Source organism: Cibotium barometz, chromosome 40 (assembly GCF_041138505.1).
Source record: "Cibotium barometz isolate CiBa-2024 chromosome 40, ASM4113850v1, whole genome shotgun sequence".
NCBI lineage: Eukaryota > Viridiplantae > Streptophyta > Polypodiopsida > Cyatheales > Cibotiaceae > Cibotium > Cibotium barometz.
The window spans coordinates 8,536,014-8,560,897 of NC_141085.1; the positions used below are offsets into that span (position 1 = coordinate 8,536,014).

The 24,884-nt window shown below is 44.0% G+C and overlaps 1 protein-coding gene across 1 annotated transcript in view; it reads right to left on the minus strand.

The window, feature by feature from the left end:
* The window catches only part of LOC147615165 (DNA-binding protein), an 81,811-nt gene that overhangs the window by 13,408 nt on the left and 43,519 nt on the right, over window positions 1–24,884 (minus strand). Inside the window, exons 10-14 of the mRNA XM_086779179.1 lie at window positions 2,340–2,597; window positions 2,049–2,255; window positions 1,858–1,961; window positions 1,611–1,755; window positions 813–947 (exon numbers count right to left, since the gene is read on the minus strand). Of these exons, the coding sequence (XP_086635305.1) occupies window positions 813–947; window positions 1,611–1,755; window positions 1,858–1,961; window positions 2,049–2,255; window positions 2,340–2,597 (849 nt within the window). The remainder of the gene's footprint in view (window positions 1–812; window positions 948–1,610; window positions 1,756–1,857; window positions 1,962–2,048; window positions 2,256–2,339; window positions 2,598–24,884) is intronic.

A 24,884-nucleotide genomic window follows, 5' to 3' on the forward strand; every position in this document is an offset into this window, starting at 1 on the left:
ACCGCATGGTAATGCAAGGACTCATTAGTAGAGAAAGGGAAATCAAGAGTGGCACTCATCTTTTGGGTAATGGAAAGACGAAGAGCTGCCCAAACATTCTGATGTGCTCTATCTCTCTTACTCAGCCGTGAGCAATTCACAGTAGTAGTCTGTAGCAATCTGTCTGACTAAGCTGGTATCCTACTGTATAACACCCACTGTGAGCCCTAGTCCCGAGATATGTTAGGCCAGTCGCCATCAGGGTAGGCTTGAGTAGGTCTAGGAAGTTCTCCATGTGTGAACCCCCCACAGTTTTGTAACCCACTTGGAGTTGGCATTCACGTGTGTACAGATGCCTGGCAGCTTATAAGCCAAGTGCCAGGCACCATACATCAGCCTAGATTTTTCAGGAGGTAGAATGTTCAAGTCAGGACAGCAGGGCAGCCTCCTGTCAGGATAAGACTACCACATGCGACAAAAAATTCCGAACATTTTTGGCATAGTTCACTAAATTGAGACAGTTACCGGTAGAAGAAGCAGCAATCCAGGCAATCATAGCACACTGAGAAGGTCATTCCTCCACTACCTTAGAGGGATTTCTTGGGGGAGGGGGTTCACTCAATTGACATATGAAGAGGAAATGTTCTAACAGTTTCAGGAACAAAGGTAAATGCTGACGGCATCACAATTTTGAAGAAAGGTGACATTATGATCTGGATAAATTACAAAGTTTTCATCGAGCAGAAAAAGTTGTGCATATTAATTTGAAATCATTATTTGGGACAAAGAAGACATTGACTACAAGCAATGCACATTCAGTGTTATGGCCATACCTCTTGCTTATTGTTGGATCTCACCATTGAGATAATTATGGCTTCTTTTTCTCTACCTTGAAAGCCATCCACTGTGCTTATCTCCATATCCTTTAGCATTTTTTCTTCACCCCTCATGATTTTTAATAGACCAACCTGAAAAGAATCAGAGAGTTAGCTATCTAAAGTCATTCACATGTCACTTAATTGATGAATTCCCAATGCTTTGAGAGAGGCTAGTACAATTAACAGGCTCCAAAGTATAGTTACAGGAAAGACTTAAAACGCAAGGTTTTCAGGCCGAAGCCTCCATTGCAGGAGTCCCGACTTCTGGACCACATTTCAACGTTTCTCATTTCTAAAACAGCTGTAACCCCAACAACAATTGAATTGCACTTCCTCATCAATATGCAGCAGTATTGGGTGGTACTACTGGACTATAAGATAGCTACTCTCCGCACATCCACTTCTATGGCCTGTCATGAAATGATAACTGTGATGAGTCTTCTGTTGTTGCGATGGCAAGAAAAAACATGCTTGAGCCTGCATATACAAATCACTGCCATTCTCCTTCAAGTGTAGAGGTTTGGCCAAACATGGATCAAGCTCTCAAAGTAAAGTCGGGTCTAGGATAGGTCCTTCATAACAGCACCTGCACAGAAGAGCATCTCTACCCAAGAAAGCTGAACCTGGGCACGCAAGGTCTGAAAGGAGTGGAACAGTCTGACCAGAAGAAGGGAGAGCTGGGGACCCTGCTTTATCAACATGCTACTTGTTTGCAGTCCACAGGCTTATTAGAAGATTTGAGAAAGCTTTTACCTGCGCTGCATATGGAGTGATTATTCCAATATCTACAGATCTAACCCCACCCTCCACTAGCCTTTTTGCATGTGCTAGAGCAACTTTGGCTTCTCCTTCATTCATGGTGCTCTCTTCTTCATCTTTTTTTTCTTCCATATCACACCTGAACATAACAAGAGAAAATTATATTGATATTAGGTGTTATATTTATGAGCTGCAACCATAAGCTTTTCTGCCAGTACAAGGAATGAGGAGTGTAATAAACCCGGTAGTGTCGATCATAACAAGGACAGGCTCTGTAGCAGATGACTGCTTGACGCCTTCAAGCTCACAGAGATTATGATCTGCAACACTTCCATGGGCTTCAAGCTGCAGAGGACCTTGAAGGTTTACTGAATGTACACTCAAAGGGAATGCTAAAAGCTTAGCGAGAAACCATGCTTTCGCATCACATACCTTACTGCCATACAACTCTCGTGAAGACCAATCCATGATAAGATGATTCATTCGATATTGAACTGTCAACATTGCTGTCACTGCATCTCCATACAAGTCTGCCAAGCGTGCAAACAGTGTTTTTCCCAAGCCCTTCCTCTCTGCATCAACGCTCTGAACAGTTGGTGCAAGTTGCAGGTGATCACCAGCTAAAATGCATCTAGATCCCTGTCATAGCACAACGTGCAGAACCCGTTGCAGATGGGCTTTCAAGCCTTTCACCAAAACATGCAATTTCACGTTGTTGCATACCTTCAAGATTGCCATCCAGCAAGCCACCTCCAAAGCCTGTGCAGCTTCATCAATAATAACAACATCAAAGCCCACCTCTTGCAACTGATGGGAGAGTGATCCAGTTAATGTAGTTAGAATCACACTTGCATCTTTAATAACATCAGAAACAGCTTGCTGTTGTCTTTTCCGTTCTTCCTTGGCAAGGTGGCGTAGTTCTCGGCGTATGTCTCCTCTACTCCTCCTATCTTTTGTCTTCAAAAGCTTACCATTGAGAGCCTGCATGGATTCAAGTGAAAGAAGATCAGATACAGCTTGTAAGATGGCCATAGGCACGTACAGTGAATTGTCTGCTCAGATTTTAATACGCAGAGCACTAGTACACCATCAATAAAGACTGTGATAACACTTGCCTAAGTAATGCACATTGGTCTCCTCGATCTCCTACTTGATGTGAACACTAGCTTAGGATGACCCATCATAAAGGGTGCCTTTATAGGTGGTTCTCCACCTTAAATGAGCTTGATCGTGTTAAAAATGTTGGGAGGAGGCAAGGGTTCTCAAATGTTAATGTTTGGTTCATTAGTTCAAAGGTTCAATTGTATGGGTGAAATTTAAAAGGGAAACAGGATAGATGAAGTGTGTAGAAGAATCAGAGCGTTATGGTTGACAATGTACATTGTGAGGATGTGGAAGCTATAGAGCAACTTCGGTGGCATGCTAGAAGCCTTTTATTTTTAAGATGATTGCAAGATCACTAGATCTATATTATGGTGTATTTGGGATCATTTGTAAGTGTGCTTCATTAGCAATGAGATTATGTTTTTTAACTGAGATAATCTTGATTATCGAATGACGAGTCAATCATTGTGGTTAATGTTAAGTATGGACATAAGATTTGTCTTTCAGTCTTTCATCCTACGTAGCTCTTAATTTCCAACGTGGTATCAGAGCCTCCTAGGAAGGATTAGCAATGTGTTTTTAGCACTGCTGATGGATTTAGGTAGGTTAGCAAGCTTAGTGAGAGATTAGCTTTTCTTTTCTTTTTTCTCTGTTCTTCCTACTTGCAATTAGGATTTAAGAATCACTTTTGGCTCTTCTGAGCCTAGGCTCTAGCCAAGACTTGCTGAATCCAGTACCTGCAGGACTACCTTGACTCAAGAGCAGACGGAGGTGCTTCGTAACCAGTTCACAGCAGAATAGCCACACATGGGGGAGAAATGTTGTGTTTAGATGTGTTGCTCGTATTGCTCCATTACTTTTTCTGGTTCAACATTGGCGAAGGTTTCATCAAATTGGGCAATCAAATAGTGCTCTACATCAACTCGTCCTTCATCAAGGTAATGTCTCCAGTTCTTAAGTTTTGTTACCTTTGTAAATGTACACCGCCATGATGAGCCATATATGAACCATTTCATATGTGAAGATTGGAAACCTGTGTTTGCTCCTCAATGTGCAGTGCAAATACGTACTGATGCACACGGGTTCCCTTGTGACTGAATGTTCTTGAAATTGGGCAACGTCGAGTTCTTCATCCATCTTTCACTTTCTTGAAAGTTTTGTTACCTTTGTAAATGTAAATGGCCATTATGGGCCGTATGTGAACCATTTCATGTTTGAAAATTGGGGACATATGTTTGTTTCTCAATGTGCTCTCTGCAGATACGTAGTGATGCAGATGGATTCCTCCAAGATGGAGGAAATCAGTGTTACATGTGTTGCAGAAGCGTAATCTTGATTAATGCTAAGTAAGAGAGATTAACACTAATCCTATGTTTGGCAAACACACAAAACATAAGAGATGTAACCCTAATCTACCGTATATGGAGAGATCCACCTCCTTGGAAAGTGTCAAGATGATCCCATCCTCCTCCAAACTAGATTCATAGAGACCCACTCATGTTTGGAGTCCTCTACACCGATAGATTCCTCCCTTTTGCCTTCTTGTCTGTAGTACTTTGTACGGACAGATTCCTCCCTATGGTCAATCTGTAGGCTTGGCAACTCATCCTCGAGCACCAAGTCTCCATCTCAAGCACTGCTATCCCTCCACGTTTTCCACCAATCTACACTCCTTACTTAGGGGACCGGCCTTTTTGTGCCAATCCTCTGTGCTAGTCCTCTACACCAATACATTCCTTCCTTGTCTTCTTGTCTATAGTTCTCTCTACACACAAATTCCTCCTTGTGGCCAATGTGTAGGCTCGGCAACACATCCTTGGGCACCATGTCTCCGTGAGAAGCCACCGACTCCTCCATCCATCTCAAGCACTGCTATCCCTCGACATCTTCCACCAGTCTACAATCCTTACTTGGGGGGACCAGCCTTTTGTGCCACCTCTGTTCTTGGAAGCTCTTGGGCACCCTCGTGACCTTCCTCTTGTTGAGTTTCAACCTTGGGTGAATCTTCCGTGTAAGGATATCTGAATTTTCTCCACTTTGCCTTTACGATAGCAATGGAGACCATTTACAACCATCTCATTGGCTAGTTCAAAATGGTGAAGTCTTTTACATTATGCCCGTGGAGATCCACGCCATCTTCTCTCTTTCTCTTCATCTCTCTTTTGCTCTTCTTCTCCTTTACTCTTCTTCTCCTTTACTCTTCTTCTCCCCTTGGGAGCCTTCCTTAATTGCACAAATTTTTTGCATTTAATCAAGCAATTTGCCATAATGCCTCGTGTAAGTAAGAAGGATGGAACCCGAGATGTGTGGGAAGACGCCATTTTCATCTCCCAGTATTGGACTTCTGACACCCAATGCATACTTTGCAAATATTGTGGTGATACCTTGCAGGGTAGTTGCCCTCGGACGAGGGCTTGTTTTGTATGGCAAGGAAAGCAAGGTTCAAATGGTTTCTTTTGTGTGAGGGAGGTCATGTTCTTTATACATGGTCACTTGAAGCAAAGGTGGAATCAAGTGCAACCACTCTTGCGCAATGCATTACCCCAAGAGGAGATTGAAGTGATGGTTGATGTCATGGCCCTGTGAAAATGGAGCAGGACAAGTGTGGGCATGGTGGTTGCAGAGTCAGAATATTTTATGATTCACATGGGGGGTGCCCGGACAGTGTTTAAAGATGTGTGGACAACCCTAGGTGTGAAGGGGGAACATTAAAACATTAACTTTTAATGTTTATAAAAGTTGCCCCTAGGCCTTAGTGGCCCTAGGGAACTTATTAAGTTGGGCCCTAGGGATTAACTTAGGAAGGAGGTTTTCTCTCTCTTCACTTTCTCTCCTCCCTTTTTGGGGAGTCGTGTAGCAAAAGAGGACCCTCCCTCATGCGCATGGAGAACAAGCGTGGAAAAGCAAGAGAAGAGAAGGAGGCGACTGCTGAAGATCAGTGTGCTGCTGTTTTTCTGAGAGAACCAGCCGTACAGCACTGTACGGCCAGATTCGGGCTCTCTCTCTCTCTCTCTCTCTCTCCTCTGCTGCTGGCGGCGCACAGAGTTGCTGCTGGAAACTCTGCGCAGAAGCTCAGAACAGACTGCACAGCCAGTTTTCCAGCTCAAACCCTACTGTACGACTGCCGTACAGTGTACGGGCAGTCAGGTACAGCAGGTACAGGTGCAGGCGGTGCTTCTCTGGTGCTGGACAGACCTGTGCAGGCTGATTCAGACAGGTACAGAAGTGGACAGCAGGCTGTTTTTGCAAGTACAACGCCTGGCACGCATCCCGAGGCGGTACAATCAAGTACAGTGCTGATTTTCAGATCTGTACTTTCAAGGACAGCATAGGAGTGAGCATCAGGAGGAAGATACAGGCAAGTGCAAGCACATGTGTGAAGCAGGATTGTGGGTTCAAGTGCCTGCAGGCACAGATTGGTGCTGTTGCTTCCTCCAGAGTTGTCTCACGAGCTGAACTTGGTAAGCCTTGACTCTGTTCATCCATCTCTCTTTCTATTGCTTGATGTCTGCTACAGGTATGTGTTATCTGGCTCCTTGTGAGAGGAGGAGTATAGCAGATTGACAAGAGATTAAGACAGGGATTGAACAGCACATGTATGTTGAGCTGAGAAGATGTATCATGCTTATGAGTTATGCCAGATGTATGCCCATGGCTGGCCTGCTTTGTGAACTTGGCTGATCAGAGGGAGGCACAGTGTGTTGCTTGAGGACACAGATCTGTGTGCATAGATCCTCTGTGCTGAGAAGGATTTGTGGGCAGTCAGATTGGACTACAGGTGTAAACTCTTGGCTGGTTTTTGTGTTGTACTCAGCCATACATATTATTTTAATGGAATAAAGAAATACCGCAAGGGGCGCCAAGCTTTGGGGCCAACAGGTGTCGTTGTGTATTCAGATTTGGGCACTCTAGCTCCAATCTGTGTTTGGTTTTTCATCTAGACTACAAGTGAACGGGTGATTGCTCCTACCGCACTCTGGTTTTCTATCAGAGGCCGGTTTCAAGGTTCCGACTCTCAACGGTTTAAAGTTTCTTTATGTTTTATGTGTGTTTTCTAATGAATCACATGGTACTAGTGAGATGGCTGCTACAGAGAGAAATGGTTTTGTACTGCAAGTACACACAAGAGAGAGATTGCATGACTCAATTATTGATAGATGTTGAAGTGATGGTTACATTATATAAGACAAGAGCCCATCTACCTCATTGACCCTTATTGAATGCACACTTATCCACATCATCTAAGGGTGAATTCGCACACACATAGCATACGCTGGTTATGACCAAAAAAAGGGCGGACAGCCCTGTAAAAGTGATTAGAAAGCTGCTCAGGATGAAAAGGAAGGCTCATCTAAGAAGCTAGGGAGCAAATGTAATGACCATGGGTTGTCAAAACAGCAAAGGACTGATTTATACGTGATGGAAAATGTTTTGGATGTGGTAGTAAAGATCACATCTATCCAAGTGCCCACAAAACCCAAGGAATGCAGGTAGTGGTACATAAAAGCCTCATGTAAATGCCGTGCCATATGTACAAGGAAACACAGGACACAATTCTACTCAAAGTCTCATATGTAAAGCATGGAGACAACTGAAAGATCAACCTACATTATTTCTCTTTGATGATGCATCCATAGACAATTTCAGTTCTGTGCACATGGCTACTGCCATAGGGTTGGATGTATCAAACTATGGCACTCAAATGGATGTAGATGTAATATGCAGCGGAAGTCTTCATATTGGAGGATCCTGTCACACAAATGCTCACACCGTCTTCTGTATCCTGAGTTTCATGAGTTCAGTAATCCACTTTAATACTTCAAACTTTAAAGAGATGAGAGAGATATATATAAGAACTGTACACCAGATTGGGTCCCAAATTACCCACTGAAGGGTCCCCTATCCCGATAACGAGATAGTATTTGCTTTATTACTTTAGAGAGAATGACTGTGGACTGTAGATAAGACAAACGCAAGATCTCGGAGGATCGGAAGCCTGGCTGAACTGTACACGGCTGTAGAAACACCTCAATGAATTGATCTCGAGCCTATGCACTCTACGTTCTCGATCAAGCTCACGTTGGTGTTTCCGAGCGGCGAGTTCAGCCTGACGCCGGTCTTCGTCGATCCTGCGTTGGGCTTCCTCATAGTCCCGTCTTTCTGCTTTTTCTTCTTTCCTTCGGGCCTCATCCTCTCTCCTCTGTTGTTCCATCTGAAAGAAGAGGGAGATGTAGTCAGGTGCTGCTGGAGGCGGAGGAGGACGTGCTACTGCTGCCTCCAAGAGTTGGAGACGCTTCATGAGCAGCTGGTTCTGAGCCCTAAGAAGAGCTACGGTGTTTGGTGTAGGCAGAAGAACATGGTATCCTTCAGGGGAGACGTCTTCCAGCCGATGAGTACTCTCTTCTGTAGACATGATGCTGAAGTCGGTGGTCATGCTGGAGCGCAATCTAACCATCCAAGGATGCCCCCTAGGATACGGTGTGTGTGGACAATCTGAATCTGATACCAATGTAATATGCAGCGGAAGTCTTCGTATTGGAGGATCCTGTCACACAAATGCTCACACCGTCTTTTGTATCCTGAGTTTCGCGAGTTTAGCAATCCACTTTAATACTTCAAACTTTAAAGAGATGAGAGAGAGATATATGAGAACTGTACACCAGATTGGGTCCCAAATTACCCACTGAAAGGGCCCCTATCCCAATAACGAGATAGTATTTGCTTTATTACTTTAGAGAGAATGATTGTGGACTGTAGATAAGCCAAACGCAAGATCTCGGAGGATCGGAAGCCTGGCTGAACTGTACATGGCTGTAGAAACACCTCAATGAACTGATCTCGAGCTTATGCACTCTTCCCAAAGGCATGAGGAAGGGCTACACACTTGAGGCTGAGAAAGGACTGTGGTGGACTGTTCTAAGCTATGTAAATATGCTGAAATGGTTATGAATGATATGTTACCTTCACCAGATGATTGTAGCATGTATGGATGATGCACAGAAGGCGGGGTACTGCTGTAGAACTGATGCTGGACTGAAAATGCAGGCTGGTCTGGACTGAACTGCAGCCGGCTCTGTTATGTGCAGAAACGCAGAGATTCTATGCTGTTTGGGCCTGTTAAGGTGCTGTCTCGCTGCGCCTATGATCTGATTGGCTGCGCCTGGGTCTACAATGGACTGTAGAGCTGCTGGGCTGCTGTGTAAGACTACTGAAGGGCTGCGTTGAACTGCAGTGGATGCTGAAAGCAAAAACGCAAGCTTCAAGAGGGTTGAGAAGCTAATGCAGAAGCTCCAAAAGGGATTGGATTAGTCTAGGCTGAAGGTGGGGATGCTCCTAAGGCTGAGGATGAAGGCGCCTAGCTTCTGAAGACTGAATGAATGTCTAAGCCCTATGCAAGCCTATTTATACTAACTAGGGGCTAGTCATGTTGGCTGGTCGTTTATTTAATAAAGTTTATGTTTATAAATGACAATAAATGCTAAATAAATACCATAAAATATGGGAAAAATACCAGATAAATCCTAGTAAATTCCCTAAGGCTTTTGGGATGTTCTAAATGATGCACAAGCATATGAATGCATATTATGCAGGATGCAGAGTGCTTTCTGATGCAAACCCTAAGGCTTCTACTGACTCTACATGCATGAATGATTCTCTCCAAGTGGGTTAAGGGACTTGACTGACTGACTGACCCGCTAAGGCTGAGGAATGACCTATGTAGCTCGTGCCTGACTTATCCTGGACTAAGGATGTACAATGGGGTCACAGCGTACGACAAATATCATCCCACTGGGTTCTAATAATGTACAAATATTGCACTGCTGATGCTGAGCCATCTTGTCACCATGCACTGAGTGCAGAGTGCATGTGACAACAAATGCAGCTTTTGAGGGTAAAGGAATTAATGTAATGCCAATTATTGGCAAGCTCCACATTCACATTAAGGCCCCAGGAGTATCTCGATCATCAGAGTTTTATGATTGCTCCTCTCACAGGCTGTGATGTTTTGTTGAGAATGCCTTGGCATGCTCACATGGAGCCAAAGAAATCATACCAAGACAAGAAGATCAATTTTATGCATAGAGGTAGAGCATTTGTATATATGCTGGTACTCCAAGAAGTACCACACTAGTCAGTTGTACACGTCAATAAAGTAATAAAGAAATCAACTAGTTCTTGCTTGATTTTTGTAAGAGAGTGTTGACCCTAAAAGAGTGAATGTTGACTAACTAACTCGAGAGCGTGTAGACTTCTTACATTGCTATAGTGATTGTTTTCGAGATGCATTGTCTGGTGAGTTGCCACCTGAGCGTCCCAAAGATCACTGTATTGATGGGATACCCGGTAGCACACCACCTAATCTGCCTCCGTACAGGGTGAGTGCTAGCCAGCAAGAACAGATTATGGCGCAAGTTAATGACTTGCTTGAGAAAAGTTTGAGACAACCCAGCTCTTCTCCTTATTGTTCACTTGTGTTATTAGTGCAAAAGAAAGATGGTACATCCAGAATGTGTGTGGATTATCGTGCCCTTAACAAGCTAACAATAAAGAACAAGTTTCCAATGCCACGCACTGATGACATTCTGGACAAGCTGGCAAGTGCAACCTACTTTAGCCGAATTGATCTCCAGAGTGGCTACCATTAGATACGTGTGGCACCACAAGATGTACATAAAACTGCCTTTTGTATGCAATTTGGACTTTATGAGTTTTTGGTAGTGCCATGTTGACTTACCAATACACCAGCCAAATTTAATCGTATGATGGACAGGATTTTTAGAAAACACAGACAATTTACAAGCGCTTTTTTTAATGATATCATTGTGTTTTCTAAAGATGAGACACAACACCGAGAGCACTTGGCTATTGTGTTCGAAGAGCTTTGTAGTCATAAGCTCTACAATAACGGTAAAAAGAGTGAATTCTTCTTATCAGAAATCCACTATCTTGTTCACATTGTATCCAAGGAAGGGGTACGGATGGATCCAGCCAAATTGCAAGCAATTAAGGATTGGCCAGAGTTGCAATGTGGATGTCTCAGTTTCAGGGACATCTTTTTCTTCGGCTTCTTGTACAAGGTTGTCATGTGTTTCTCCTGCTCTCTGGCCATCTTTTGAAGCATCTTTCCTCCTTGTGTCCAAGCTTTTTGCAATAGTTGCATCTGATGTCCTTGTTTCCCTTCTTTCACTTGGTGAACATAGCTCTTTCAGAACTGACCTCTTTCTCAAATTGACTTTTGAGACGACGGTCTTCCTCAATCAAGATTGTAGTCATATCATCATATGACCTCTCGAGCTATCGTCAAAAATGTTAGAATTTTTGAAAATTCAGAGATCTCTTCTTTATTGGATAGAAGCACGGCGTTCTTATCACCTTCATCCACTATAACTCCCAAGCCATAGAGTTGTGGTAACATAGAGCCTATATTGCTCAAGCCATAGAGTTGTGGTAACATAGAGCCTATATTGCTCAGATGTTCACCCAAAGTCACACCAATTTTTTTTTGCTTAAGAAATACTTTGGAGTTAATGATTTTATTGCCAAACAAGTTCTCTAACTTGTCCCATACCTATTTTGAGCTCTTGTTGAAATCCACATGATGAATTAGGTTGTCAGACCACCAGAGCTCAATGAGTGCCATGTGCTACCTCATACGTTTTATTTTACTTTTTTATTATTTATTTATTTTATTTTTTTGGGAGGGTGAGGGGGAGGGGGATCATCCAAACTAGTGGTCTATAATGCCAGGTGGACTCACCATTACTGATAGTGAGGAACGCGTCGTGCCAAAAAGTCTGCAGGAAGGCCTCACGACGCTTCCGCATGCAATCAAAGCCACCCTAGAGCTTCCCCCATTGTCCATGGAGGGTATGAATAATGTCAAGCCATATGCTCCGAATGGACTCCGTCGGTAGAGTGAGGGTACCCTCGATGGCCTTACTACAGGAGCTCTCCAGATATGCCACAACAATACTATAGCAAATCTCCCATCTCTGGCAAGAGCCTGGAGTCGAATGAACTGCAGAGGGGACCAAAACTGGAACTGTCGAGATCCGATAAGATGAGCAACCTGCAGTGTCAGTCCCCCACCATCCCCAAGCCACTATGCTCCAAGTAGCTGTGCAAGGCAAGGGGGGGGGGGGGGGGTCGTCTATCGTGAAGCTACAAAGAACCCTCTGCCAAGCTTGCTAAGCCTTCAGGCGATCCCAAAGGCAATGATGTTGGGACTCCTCTAGATGGCCACACCTCAAACAGACTGCAGATTTACCTCTAATGGCCAACCAAGTGCCAACCACTAAGCTCTGATGGGCTACTTGCCACAAAAAGAGTATAATCTTCCATAGCCGAAAATTGTCCCATAGCCTCTTCCAGAAATTTGAAAGACACTCAGAGGAGGGAGGACGTCGGACTGCCAGTGCTCCACTGTGAAAGAAAGAGCAAACACAAGTTGTAGGCAAAAGCACAAACTGTCTAAGGCTGAGAACAGATGATTATTGCTGAAAATGAGCACGAGGGAAGCCCGTAGGTGCTTACAAGCATAAGAGACTATTGCTATAGCCAATGACCTCCAGCAGATGTGCCAGAATGAGATGGGAACTGAAGAGAAGGGAGTGATCCCTTATATATGTCCCATATGAGCTGGTCGACCAGCTGTAGCAGGCGACAGGTGTCGTGGAGCATAAAATATTCCTAAATAGCCTTAAAAAGGCTCCTAAAATGTTGGAAAAATCCTAAATAATGTCTGCAAAATATGCTAATGCAAGGCCTCATAAAAATGACCCGTATAAGCATGAAAAGGTACATGTAGACCCTCTGGAGAGATGATATATATTCCAACACCTCCTGTCTTAAAATTCTTTACAGCTTCTATTCCCCAAAGCGGCCAAAGGATCATTGTATTGACATAATCCCTGGGAGCTCTCCTCCTAACCAACCTCCTTATAGGGTGAGTGCTGCCCAACAGGAGGAAATCATGACTCAAGTAAATGATTTACTTGAGAAGGGGTTAATAAGGCCAAGTTCTTTGCCTTATTGTTCTCTAGTTTTACTTGTGCAGAAAAAGGATGGAACATACAAAATGTGTGTTGATTATAGGACCCTTAATAAGATTACTATCAAGAATAGGTTTCCGATTCCTCGAATCGATGATATTCTTGATAAACTTGAGGGAGCTGCTTGTTTCACTCGCATTGATCTTAAGAGTGGTTACCATCAGATTTGAGTGGTACCTCAAGATGTGCACAAAACGGCTTTTCGAACATCGTTTGGATTATATGAGTATTTGGTTGTGCCATTTGGACTTACGAATGCTCCGCTACTTTCAATAGAATGATGGACAGAATCTTTAGACCTCACCACAAGTTCACAGGAACTTTCTTTGATGATATTATCATTTTCTTAAAGAGTGAGGCTAAACATAAAGAGCATCTTGCCATTGTTTTTGAAGAGCTAAGGAAACATAAGCTTTTCATCAACGGGAAGAAGAGTGAATTCTTCTTGTTAGAAATTCACAATTTAGGGCATATTGTTTCCAAGGATGGAGTTGGCATGGATCCCGCAAAGATTCAAGCAATCAAGGATTGGCCAGAACTGCAGAATGTGCATCAAGTTAGGACCTTTCTTGGTTTATGCTCATATTATCGTCAATTTATTTGACACTTTGCTTTCTTAGCTTCACCGTTACATGATCTAACAAAGAAGAAAGTAGCATTCCGTTGGTCGGAACCCGAAAAGACAGCTTTCCAGAAGTTGAAGGATGCCATCATATCAGGGCCCGTTCTTATTATTCCAGATTTGCATAGGTCTTTTGTGGTCGAGTGTGGTGCATGTGGAGATTGTTTGGGGGCTGTTTTGAACCAAGAGGGACATGCAGTGGCTTTTGAAAGCCGCCGCCTGCAACATGCGGAATTGTACTTGCAAGTTTATGAGAAAGAGTTGTTGGGCGTTATTCATGCCCTTCAAACATGGAAGCATTATCTTTTGGGGGCTGAATATATGATAAAAATAGACCACCAGAGTTTACGGCACTTTCTGACACAGCCTAAACTCTCAGAAAAGCATCTAAGGTGGGCAAACTTCTTGTCCATGTTCCATTTTCAGATTTTGCATACCCCAAGCAAGAAGAATTTGGTAGCAGATGCTTTGTCATGCAGGCCACAAGTGCATGCCGTAACTACCGCCTACCATCAGGACTTATCAGGGATGCCAGATATGTATGCTTTGGACACAGATTTTCAGCTTATTTGGACTGATTTGAATCATGGTACTGCTGTCCCATCTTATTCGATTAGAGATGGGTTTTTGATGATGTAGAATCGTATTTGTGTAGTGCGTGAATTACGCCAAAAGGTTATGGAAGAGTGTCATGCTCCGCCATATGCAGGTCATCGTGGTATTCTGGCTACTACACAAGCTTTGGAAAGATATTTCTTTTGGCCAGCTCTACGTAGGGATATTGAAGCTTGTGTGCGAGGGTGCATAGTGTGTCAAAAAGTCAAGTTTGACAGACACAAGACACCTGGTTTGCTTTAGCCCTTACCCATCGGCACATGAAAATGATGCTATATGGACTATTATAGATTGTTTTAGCAAATAGGCACACTTTATTCCTATGAGGAAAACAATCAAGCCAGAGCACATGGCAAAGTTGTTCTTAGCTCAAATTTTCAAACATCATGGCATGCCAAAGTCTATTGTGGGGGATAGAGATCCTCGGACTACCAGTTTATTTTGGCGGGCATTGTTTGATAATATGGGCACAAAGTTGAGTTTTTCATCAGCCTATCATCTTCAGACGACGGATGGTCAGTGTGAAATAGCAAATTCAGCTGTGCTTGACTTGCTCAAGTGTTATGTATTTGAGCAGAAATTAGATTGGGAAAAGTAGTTGCCGTTGGTTGAGTTTGCATATAATAACGCAGTGCATTCTTCAACTAATAAGGCTCCATTTGACATAGTCTATGGTAAGGTGGTGCTTCCACCTATCTTACGAACAAAAGATGAAATCTTTGCAACAAATGAGTATGTCCATGATTTGGATACTGCATTTGCACAGGTTCGGACAGCCATAGAAAGATCTCAAGCTAGGCAGAAAAAGGCAGCTGATAAACACAGGCGAGAGGTGGTTTTCAAGGAAGGTGATTGGGTATTACTAAAGTTTGAGAAAGCACGTCTTCAGAAGCGACCGAGTAGGGAAGGCGGGTTTCTTAAGCTTTCAAACATGTATTACGGACCATTCCAAATTTTGCAGAAAATAAATGAAGTGGCATATAGATTGGTATTGCCCGATCACTGGAAAATACACAATGCCTTTCATGTCAGCTTGCTGAGGCCTTATGTGGGACCACCTTCTATGGAACCAGTTTTGGAAGATCCACCAGAAGTGGATGAACTTGAGGAGGTATTGCAACCTCGGCAGATAGTTTTTTATAAAGAGCGCAAGCATGCAGGTGGCAAGCTAGTGCGCAGGTATCTTGTGAAGTTTAAAAACTATTCGGCTATGGATGCAAAATGGATGGACGAGGACTATTTTGCGGATTATCCGAAACTTCTGAAGGCCTACTTGGAAGCATTTCAATTGCGGTCAACTGCTTAGAAGCCGGGGGGAATGTCACAAAATTCCTTACAGCTTCTATTTTTCTACTGTTCATGTGTGGCATGTGGAGCCTGACATGACACACATGTATGGCTGGTGTAGCCTGACATGGTGTGTCTGTGTGGCATATGGAACCTGAAATGACAGTACATGTATGGCTGGTGTAGCCTGACATGGTGTGTCTGTGTGGCATATGGAATCTGAAATGAGAGTACATGTATGGCTGGTGTAGCCTGACATGATAGTACATGTGTGGCTTGTGGGGCCTGTCATGGTGTACATGTATAGCCATGGAGCCTGACATGATGAAAGTCTTTGGGACTGGCTATCTTGGAGATCTTTTGTATTTATGTTCTGGGAAGGTTCCGGAAGGATCATGAGCCCTGGACATTTTATCGGATACAACTGAGCAGATGGGTGTTTCTTCCAATATAATTGCACTCATGTGCGTGCATGACTTTGATTTTATCTTTGGATGACTTGTCTTGTTTGCCTGGACAATGCCTGAGTTGTCCATGGGGCCGGGGACGCCTGGGCACCCTGTGGACGTGTATGTGCACACCTATTTGGGACTGACACGTGGTCTACATGTGTTTTGCAGGTGGTAAGTATTCCCAAAAACTCAATTTACAGCTTTATGAGTTCACATGTTAATAATTATTGGTGCAGGTTCACACTCACTTATTAGTGACCGGACAACTTATAAGTGAGTACACATTGAGCAAGACTTATTTAATACACGTGGCGGCCAAAAACTAGGCAATGGACATTATTTGGACCTCCGTCATGTAGAACCCAGTAGGATGATATTTATCGTATGCCGTGACTCCATTGTATATCCTCAGTCCAAGATAAGTCAGGCACGAGCTACGTAGGTCATTCTCCCTCAGTCTAAGTCCCTTAACCCACTTAAAGACACATTCATGTATATACAGTCAGTAGAAACCTTAGGGTTTGCATCAGAAAGCATCCTGCATATTGCACATCATTCATGTATAGCATCTAGACCATTGCAGGAACCTCAGATAGCATCTAGGAATTATCCAAGATTTATCTAGGATTTTTCTGGTATTTTTTCCATCATTTTCAGCATTTCAGCATCATCATTAAGCATTTAATGTTTATATAGCAGTCGGCCAGCATCTAGTGCCAACCGACTAGCAACATCACTAGTATAAATAGAGGCTTTGCATAATCATCTATTCATTCCATCATATTCAGCCAATAGCATTCCAGCGCATCAAATTTCAGCCTTGCATTCATCTCAGCCCTATGCGTTTTGGAGACGTGTGTATCCTACAGCTAGAGGAGCATCAACGCTTGTGCATTCAGCCCTCCATCAGCAAACGCAGCAGTTCTCAGCATTCAGCCATCAGTAAGCCTTGCGTTTTCTGCATCCATACAGTTTTCAGCATTCATTATCTCATCGTTTTGCTCCAGCCTCTTGGTGAAGGTAAAACGCAGCATTCACATTCATTTACAGCATTCATACTCAGTCTAGAACAGTCCCAAACAGCCCCTCTCTCAGCCCTAGCTTTGCGTCCCTCCCTCATTCCATTGGGAAGAGTGCATAGGCTCGAGATTGGACATCTTTGGTGCTTTTACAGCAGTGTATGGTTCAGCCCAACACTTGGTCTTCAGAGGTCTTGCGTTTGGCTTATCATCAGTCACACCGTCAGTCTCTTTAAAGAGAATAAAGCAAATACTATCTCGGTAACGGGATAGGGGGTCCTTCAGTGGGTGATTCAGGACCCCATACGGTGTACAGTTCTCATCTCTCTCTCTCATATTTCTTTAAAGTTTGAAGTCATTAAAGTGGATTGCTAAACTCGCGAAACTCAGGATACAAAAGACGGTGTGAGCATTTGTGTGACAGGATCCTCCAATACGAATACTTCCGCTGCATGTTACATTGGTATCAAATTCAGCTTGTCCACACACACCGTATCCTAGCGTGAGGGCATCCTTGGATGGTCAGATTGCGTTCCGGCACGACCACCGACTTCAACATCATGTCTACATAAGAGAGTACTCATCAGCCGGAAGACGTCTCCCCCGAAGGAGACCTTGCTCTTCCAACTACCGCAGACACCATAGCTCTTCTTAGAGCTCAGAACCAACTGTTCATGGAGCGTCTCCAACTCTTGGAGGCAGTAACAGCACATCCTCCTCCGCCTCCAGCAGCCCCCGACTACATCTCGAAGGATTGCCACAAATGGCAAGCAGAACAAGCCGCCAAAGCTCCTTCTGCTACAATTGCCACAGCATCCCCAGCTCCTCCAACCCCGCCTACTACCACCAATGCGGTTCAACTTTTACCTTCTATGCATCCTATGCCATCCGTGGTATTTGATGCTAAGCAGGAGGGTGAGAGCGATGCTGTACAGAAAAGCCTCATCCGAGCTTATGGCTCTGCCAAGGGCCGACAGTTTGTAGTCCTTTTCGATATGGGTAGTTCTGAGGACGCCATCTCTCCCCAGTTGCCTAGCAAAATGAGCTACACATTAGTTCCATATCATTTGGATGTGGACGGGTTCACACTTGGTCTCCGCACCCACATTTCTCAGAAGGCACAGCAATTTGCCTTTGACGTTCAGAAGGCCTCATTCCAATGAGATTTCATTGTCTCACCTCTATTGGGGTGTGTCATGATCTTAGGAATTCAGTGGTTCTCTCAGAATGAGCCTATTCCTGATTGGGGACAGGACACTTTTACTATCTGTAAAGGTTTTCTAAAGCCTGTCATAATTCGTGGGGATAGAAGCATTCTTGGTATCCCATTGATTTCGCATCTCCAAGCCCAACGAGCTATCCATAAGGGAGCAGAAGGAGCACTACTTTATGTTCGTGCTCAAATAGCCTCTACCTCATCGGTAGCATCCATCTCATCCTCAGTCCCTCAATTATCAGGGACGATCTCCCGCCCAATCTCCCACCCTCTCGCCCCAAGGACCATCATATTGATTTGGTCCCTGGATCAGATCCTCCTAGCAGGTTTCCCTATCGTCTTTCCAAGACTTTAGAGGGCGAGTTAGAAAAACAGTTATCTGAGCTTCTTCGAGCCGGATCCATTCGGTCTTCTTCCTCACCATTTGCTGCACCCATCCTATTTATCCAAAAGAAGGACAAGTCTGCACGCCTTTGTGTAGACTACAGGGCATTAAATAAACTCACCATTAAGAATAAGTTTCCTATGCCTAAGATTGAGTACATTTTGGAGGGTTTAGACGGTGCTAAATTTTTCACTAAGATCGACCTCAAGTGTGGTTACCATCAGGTCCGCATTTTCGAAGCTGACATTCCAAAAACAGCTTTCTGGACAGAGCGTGGTCACTACGAGTTCGTAGTCATGCCTTTTGGGCTTACAAATGCACCCGCAACCTTCAATAAGATGATGTCTAGGATTTTCGCAGTCCACATTGGGAAGTGTGTTTTCATATTCCTTGATGACATACTAGTCTTCTCAGCCACTACGGAGCAGCATGAGAAAGATGTGGAGAAAGTCTTACAACTTTTGCGAGATAATGAGCTCTACATAAACGCCAAAAAGTCTATCTTTGGTGTTAAGGAAGTTCAATATTTAGGCTATATCATCGGTTCCGATGGGATTAGACTGGATCCATCAAAGGTTCAAGAAATCTTAGATTGGGACATTCCTAAGACCACCCAAGAAATCCGCTCATTCGTAGGTCTTTGTCAGGTCTACAGAACCCATGTCCATCAGTTTTCCAACCTTGCAGCACCTCTTACCGACTTGCTCAAGGGGGTGAAGACTCGCAAGCAGAAAGTCTCAGTTACACGCAAGGCACTTATGCATTCCATGCACTCCAGAATGCTGCCTCAAAAGCACCTGTATTAAAGTTAGCATCTTGGGATGAATCTTTCGAGGTCATTACCGATGCAAGCAATGTAGCCATAGGTGCAGTTCTCCAGTAGGACAATAGACCCGTGGCATATTACAGTAGAAAGTTGGATGTTGCCGAAAAGAATTATTCGGTATATGACAAAGAGCTTTTGGGTGTGATCACATCACTCAAACATTGGAAGCCTTTTCTTTATGGACAGGTTCTCACAGTGAAAACAGACCACCAAGCACTTAAGTGGCTTCAAACTATGCCCAGTGCCCAGTGCAGTGTGATCAACAAGCCAGGTGGAGTCAACTCTTCCAACAGTTTGGAGGAATGATTGAATATATCCCTGGTAAGCATAACCCAGATGCTCTTAGTCGAAAGGCTAACATCCAAGCAGTCCAAGAATCTACCATTCTCGAAATCACGGGGAAGGACTTAGATAGTATGAAAGACCAATATGTCGACTCCCTTGAGTTTGGTACTCAATATAGTTCGGCCCTCAATTCTGAGCCAGGCCATTATTCCATCCAGAATGGTTGGTTGTTCTTAACCGCCTCTGTGTCATTCGGGAAAAGCGTTCCGCTCTTCTCCATGATACCCATGACTGCTTAGTTGGAGGACATAGGAGTATCAACAGTACCCTCGAGAAATTAGAATGGTCCTTTTATTGGCCAAAGATGAGGCGTGATGTCTATGCACATGTACAAGCCTGTAAGATTTGTCAAAAAGTAAAGGTTCCACATACAAAGAAGGCTCGTTTACTTCAACCTTTGCCTATCCCCAACGGACCTTTTATCGACATATCTATAGACTTTGTAGAGCCTCTACCAGCATCCACCAGATCCCGTAACACTCAGTGTTTCACCATTGTGGATCGCTTTAGTAAATTCTGCATGCTCATCCCATGCAAGCATACGGCCACAGCTAAGGACGTAGCCCGTCTGTTTCTCAAGCATTGGTACCCAATTTGTGGTTTGCCTAGCACCATTACATCAGATAGAGATTCCAAGTTTACCTTGCATTTCTGGAGGGCATTATTTGAAAACTTCGGAACTAAGTTGCAGTTGTCTAGTGCATTCCATCCACAGACAGATAACCAAACAGAAATTTATAACCAGTTGGTCTTTGATGTTCTCAAGTCATACTGTCATGACCAACAGTCCAAATGGGAACATTGTCTTCCATTGGTCCAAGCTATCTTGAACGACACTCATTCATCCAGTGTTGGACGGACTCCATATGAAGCAGCCTTTAGTCGCCGTTTCTCTTCTCTTTTGATGAGATTGGTGTCTCCATCTCTAGAAGCTAATAAAACCACGGAAGCATTTTTCGAGATGATCGAGTCAATCAAGGACCACTCGACCAAAGCACAGAAAGCATATAGCAGACAAGCGAATAAGTCTAGACGAGATGTCTACTTCAAGGAAGGGGATTGGGTCTATCTGCGTACCATCATCCATGAAACAAAGATTGAAACAAGTGGGCAAACGTTGTCCCAAGCTTTCATTCCGTAGTTTTGGCCCTTTTCCAATAGTTAAAAAGTTAAGTGATGTCTCCATGAAGTTAAAGTTGCCTACCAGTTGGACAATGCATGATGTTTTCCATGTTTCTTGGCTAAAACCATATGTTGGTCCAGAAGTGTTTGATGTTTAAGATGAACAGCAGCCAGACGTGGTAGACGAAGCAGAAGTCATTGAGCCTGAGCATATTCTTCTTCATCGTTGGAATCATGGTTCCGGTCGACGGATACGTCAGTTCTATACGAAATTCCGAGATCGAGGCACCCACGAAGTCGTATGGCTAGACGAGGAGTGCTTTCAAGAGTACCCCCAGTTGTTAGCGGACTACTTGGAAGCCATGCACCTGCCGCCAAGCTAAGCAGGAGGGAATGTCACATGCACTCTGCACTGTAGTGCATGGTGACAAACTAGCTCATCATCAGCAGTGCAACATTTGTACATTATTAGAACCCAGCAGGATAATATTTGTCGTATGCCCTGACCCCATTGTATATCCTCAGTCCAGGATAAGTCAAGCACGAGCTACGTAGGTCATTCTCAGCCATAGTTGGTCAGTCAGTCAGTCTAAGTCCCTTAACCCACTTAAAGACACGCATTCATGCATATACAGTCAGTAGAAACCTTACGGTTTGCATCAGAAAGCATCCCGCATATTGCACATCATTCATGTATAGCATCTAGACCATTGCAAGAACCTCAGATAGCATCTAGGAATTATCCAAGATTTATCTAGGATTTTTCTGGTATTTTTTCCATCATTTTCAACATTTATGCATAATCATTAAGCATTTAATGTCTATATAGCAATCGGCCAACAACTAGTGCCAACCGACTAGCAACATCACTAGTATAAATAGAGGCTTTGCATAATCATCTATTCATTCCATCATATTCAGCCAACAGCATTCAAGCGCATCAGATTTCAGCCTTGCATTCATCTCAGCCCTATGCGTTTTGGAGAGGCGTGTCATCCTACAGCTAGAGGAGCATTAACGCTTGTGCATTCAGCCCTCCATCAACAAACGCAGCTGTTCTCAGCATTCAGCCATCAGTAAACCTTGAGTTTTCTGCATCCATACAGTTTTCAGCATTCATCATCTCATCGTTTTGCTCCAGCCTCTTGGTGAAGATAAAACGCAGCATTCACATTCATTTACAGCATTCATACTCAGTCTAGAACAGTCCCAAACAGCCCCTCTCTCAGCCCTAGCTTTGCATCCCTCCCTCATTCCATTGGGGAGAGTGCATAGGCTCAAGATTGGACATCTTTGGTGCTTCTACAGCAGTGTATAGTTCAGCCCAACACTTGGTCCTCAAAGGTCTTGCGTTTGGCTTATCGTCAGTCACCCCGTCAGTCTCTTTAAAGATAATAAAGCAAATACTATCTCGGTAACGGGATAGAGGGCCCTGCACAGCAGTGGGTAATTCGGGACCCCATACGGTGTACAATTCTCATCTCTCTCTCTCATATTTCTTTAAAGTTTGAAGTCATTAAAGTGGATTGCTAAACTCGCGAAACTCAGGATACAAAAGATGGTGTGAGCATTTGTGTGACAGGATCATCCAATACAAATACTTCCGCTGCATGTTACAGCTGGTCGGCTGGTTTTCAGACTGTTGGTAAGTTTCTACAGCCATCCATCGCGACTGAAGTTCACCGCATGCATGGGAAAAGCTGGCCGACTCCTACTGCATGTTCTCCATTGCTGGCCGGCTGATTTACAGCTTGAACAGAAGCTGGACAGAGGTTAAAAACAGAGAGGAAGAGCTGGTCGTGGGCTTCTAGACAGTTTTCCTTCCGACCCGAGGTCTGCAAGCTTATGTACAACTACTGGTCTCTTTCTTCTGTGGCTACGGAGGGCTGGTTGACTGCTGAAAACAGCCTTTGAGGGCTGGTCGACTTGCTCTATGAGCCAGACAGGAAGAAGATGATGATGTTGAGTTGTCCCGGGCTGATGTGGGAGTGCTATGGGCTGTCCATAGTTGTCTTGCATGTGCTTGATGCCGGGAATACTCACTTGTGCTGAGAATTGTCAGCGCATTCAGTTCATGTGATGTTTTCTTGTTTTCGTATTGTATTGGAAGAAACAGGTGCAGCCAGTGGTGAACCCTAGGCACCCGCAAAGTTGTATTGGAAGCAGACTCCTTTTTGGTAATCTAACCATAAAGAGGGGGGGCGCACGCGCGGGGGGGGGGGGGGGGGGGGGGGGGGGGGTCAGCCCATCTTCTGGCCCCCTAGTGTGGTGTACCGTGCAAATTTGTCATCTTGTTTTATCTGGCATGCATATGTGTATTTTCAGATTTCATGATTGATTAGATTTTCTGTGTTGAGTTGCCCCTTCCGTTTACACCTCCTCTTCAGCGCCAGAGGGGCGGTCCAATACCAGCACATTGAAGCAACACCTCCAAAGTAGCTCTTGAAAGTGGTTTGGTGAAGAGATCAGCCACACTGTTCTTGGTAGAACAGTAGGCCAGCCAAAGAAGTCCCAACTTGATCCAGTCGCATACAAATTGATAATGCACCTCAATGCTTGGAATCTGGATCGTCCCCGTATCACAAGATTCTGAGCTAGAGCAATAGCACTTTGAGAATTCGAGAAGATGGTAACTGGGAAAGTATCAACACAACACAAATGGTCCAGAATCTGATTAATCCAAAGTGCCTCAATGGAGGAGAGAAGGTAGGATTCGTACTTAGCCTCGGTGGAAGAAGCAGAAACAATCCTTTGCTTCTCAGACTTCCAAGAAACCAATCCTATACCAAGCATGAAGCAATATCCACATGCAGACCTCTGTGAAACCAACCAGATCAACACCACTAGAATATGTGATGCCATAATCTAAAGTACCTCAAAGATAATGAAAAACTCTCAAGGCTGCTTGCCAATGAGGCCTTTGAGCAGCTGATGAAAGCTAGTTGAAAACACTCATAGCATAGGAGATATCTCGACAGGTGTTGGCTAGGTAAAGCAATAAGCCAACAATCTGCCGGTATTCTGTGGAATCCACCAAGGGTGTATCGTCCTCCTTGGATAGCTTGGCATTGGGATCCATGGGACAAGAGAGGTGTGCAGTCTGACAACCCATAAAGTGAGAGCAGCTTCTTCACATACTTCTGTTGAGAAATGAAGATACAATCATCTTTCTGCCAAACCTCCAACCCAAGAAAATAATGAAGAAATGGACCATAGAATTGGTGTGCAAGCTTTGTGTTGGTATTGCCCTTGAGAGAACCTTACCTAGTTTTGGGTATCCTCAAGAAAACAAGATCAATCATCTCAAATGTCGCTGAAAGCTTGGATTGAACCTGTGTGACCAACTCAGTATCTGAGCCAGATAGGATAAGGTCATCAACATACAAACAATGACACAAATATCCTCATTAGAAAGAAGCACATAGAGATTGATGTCTGCATATGCCCTCTCAAAGCCACGAGATAACAAGAAGGCATCAATGTTCTGATACCAGGCACGGGGTGCATATTTGAGACCATAAAGAGCCTTCTTCAGAAGATACACATGGGTGTCTTGTCCATAAATCACAAAACCAGGAGGCTGCTCAACATAAACTTCCTCCTCTAAATCTCCATTCAAAAAAGCAGATTTGACATCCATCTAAAACACGGGCCATTTGAAGTGTGCAGCCAGAGCCAAAACAATCCTAATGGTGGTATACCTAGTTGTAGGAGCAAATGTCTCATCAAAGTCTTCACCTGCCTTCTAAGCATATCCTCGAACAACAAGGCGGGCTTTCTACTTGTCCAAAGAACCATCTGCATGAAACTTGACTTTGAAAATCCATTTCACACCGATCACTCGACGATGTAAAGGCCCTGGCACCAAAGACCATGTGTGATTCCTCTCAATAGAGGACATCTCTGCTTCCATGGCTTACCGCCACTTAGGCTGTGAAAGAGCCTCCTTTGGACACTCATGCTCATCAATCTCCTGGAGAGAACTCATGAGAGCATAATTCACTGTGTGATGAGATGTGGAAGCCCGATATGAACAACGAGATCCAGGGGTGGTGGTGGAGATCTCGTTATGGAGCTGTGCATCAGTACAAAGTCTTTTGTTTTGATGTTTTAGCTATGGCTAATGTGTTGATTTCATTGAGTTCATGGAGATTGAACCCCTGTGTGTGCCATTCGGATGACTGGTGAAGTGTTTCTGTGCTGACTCATTCAGAATCAGATGG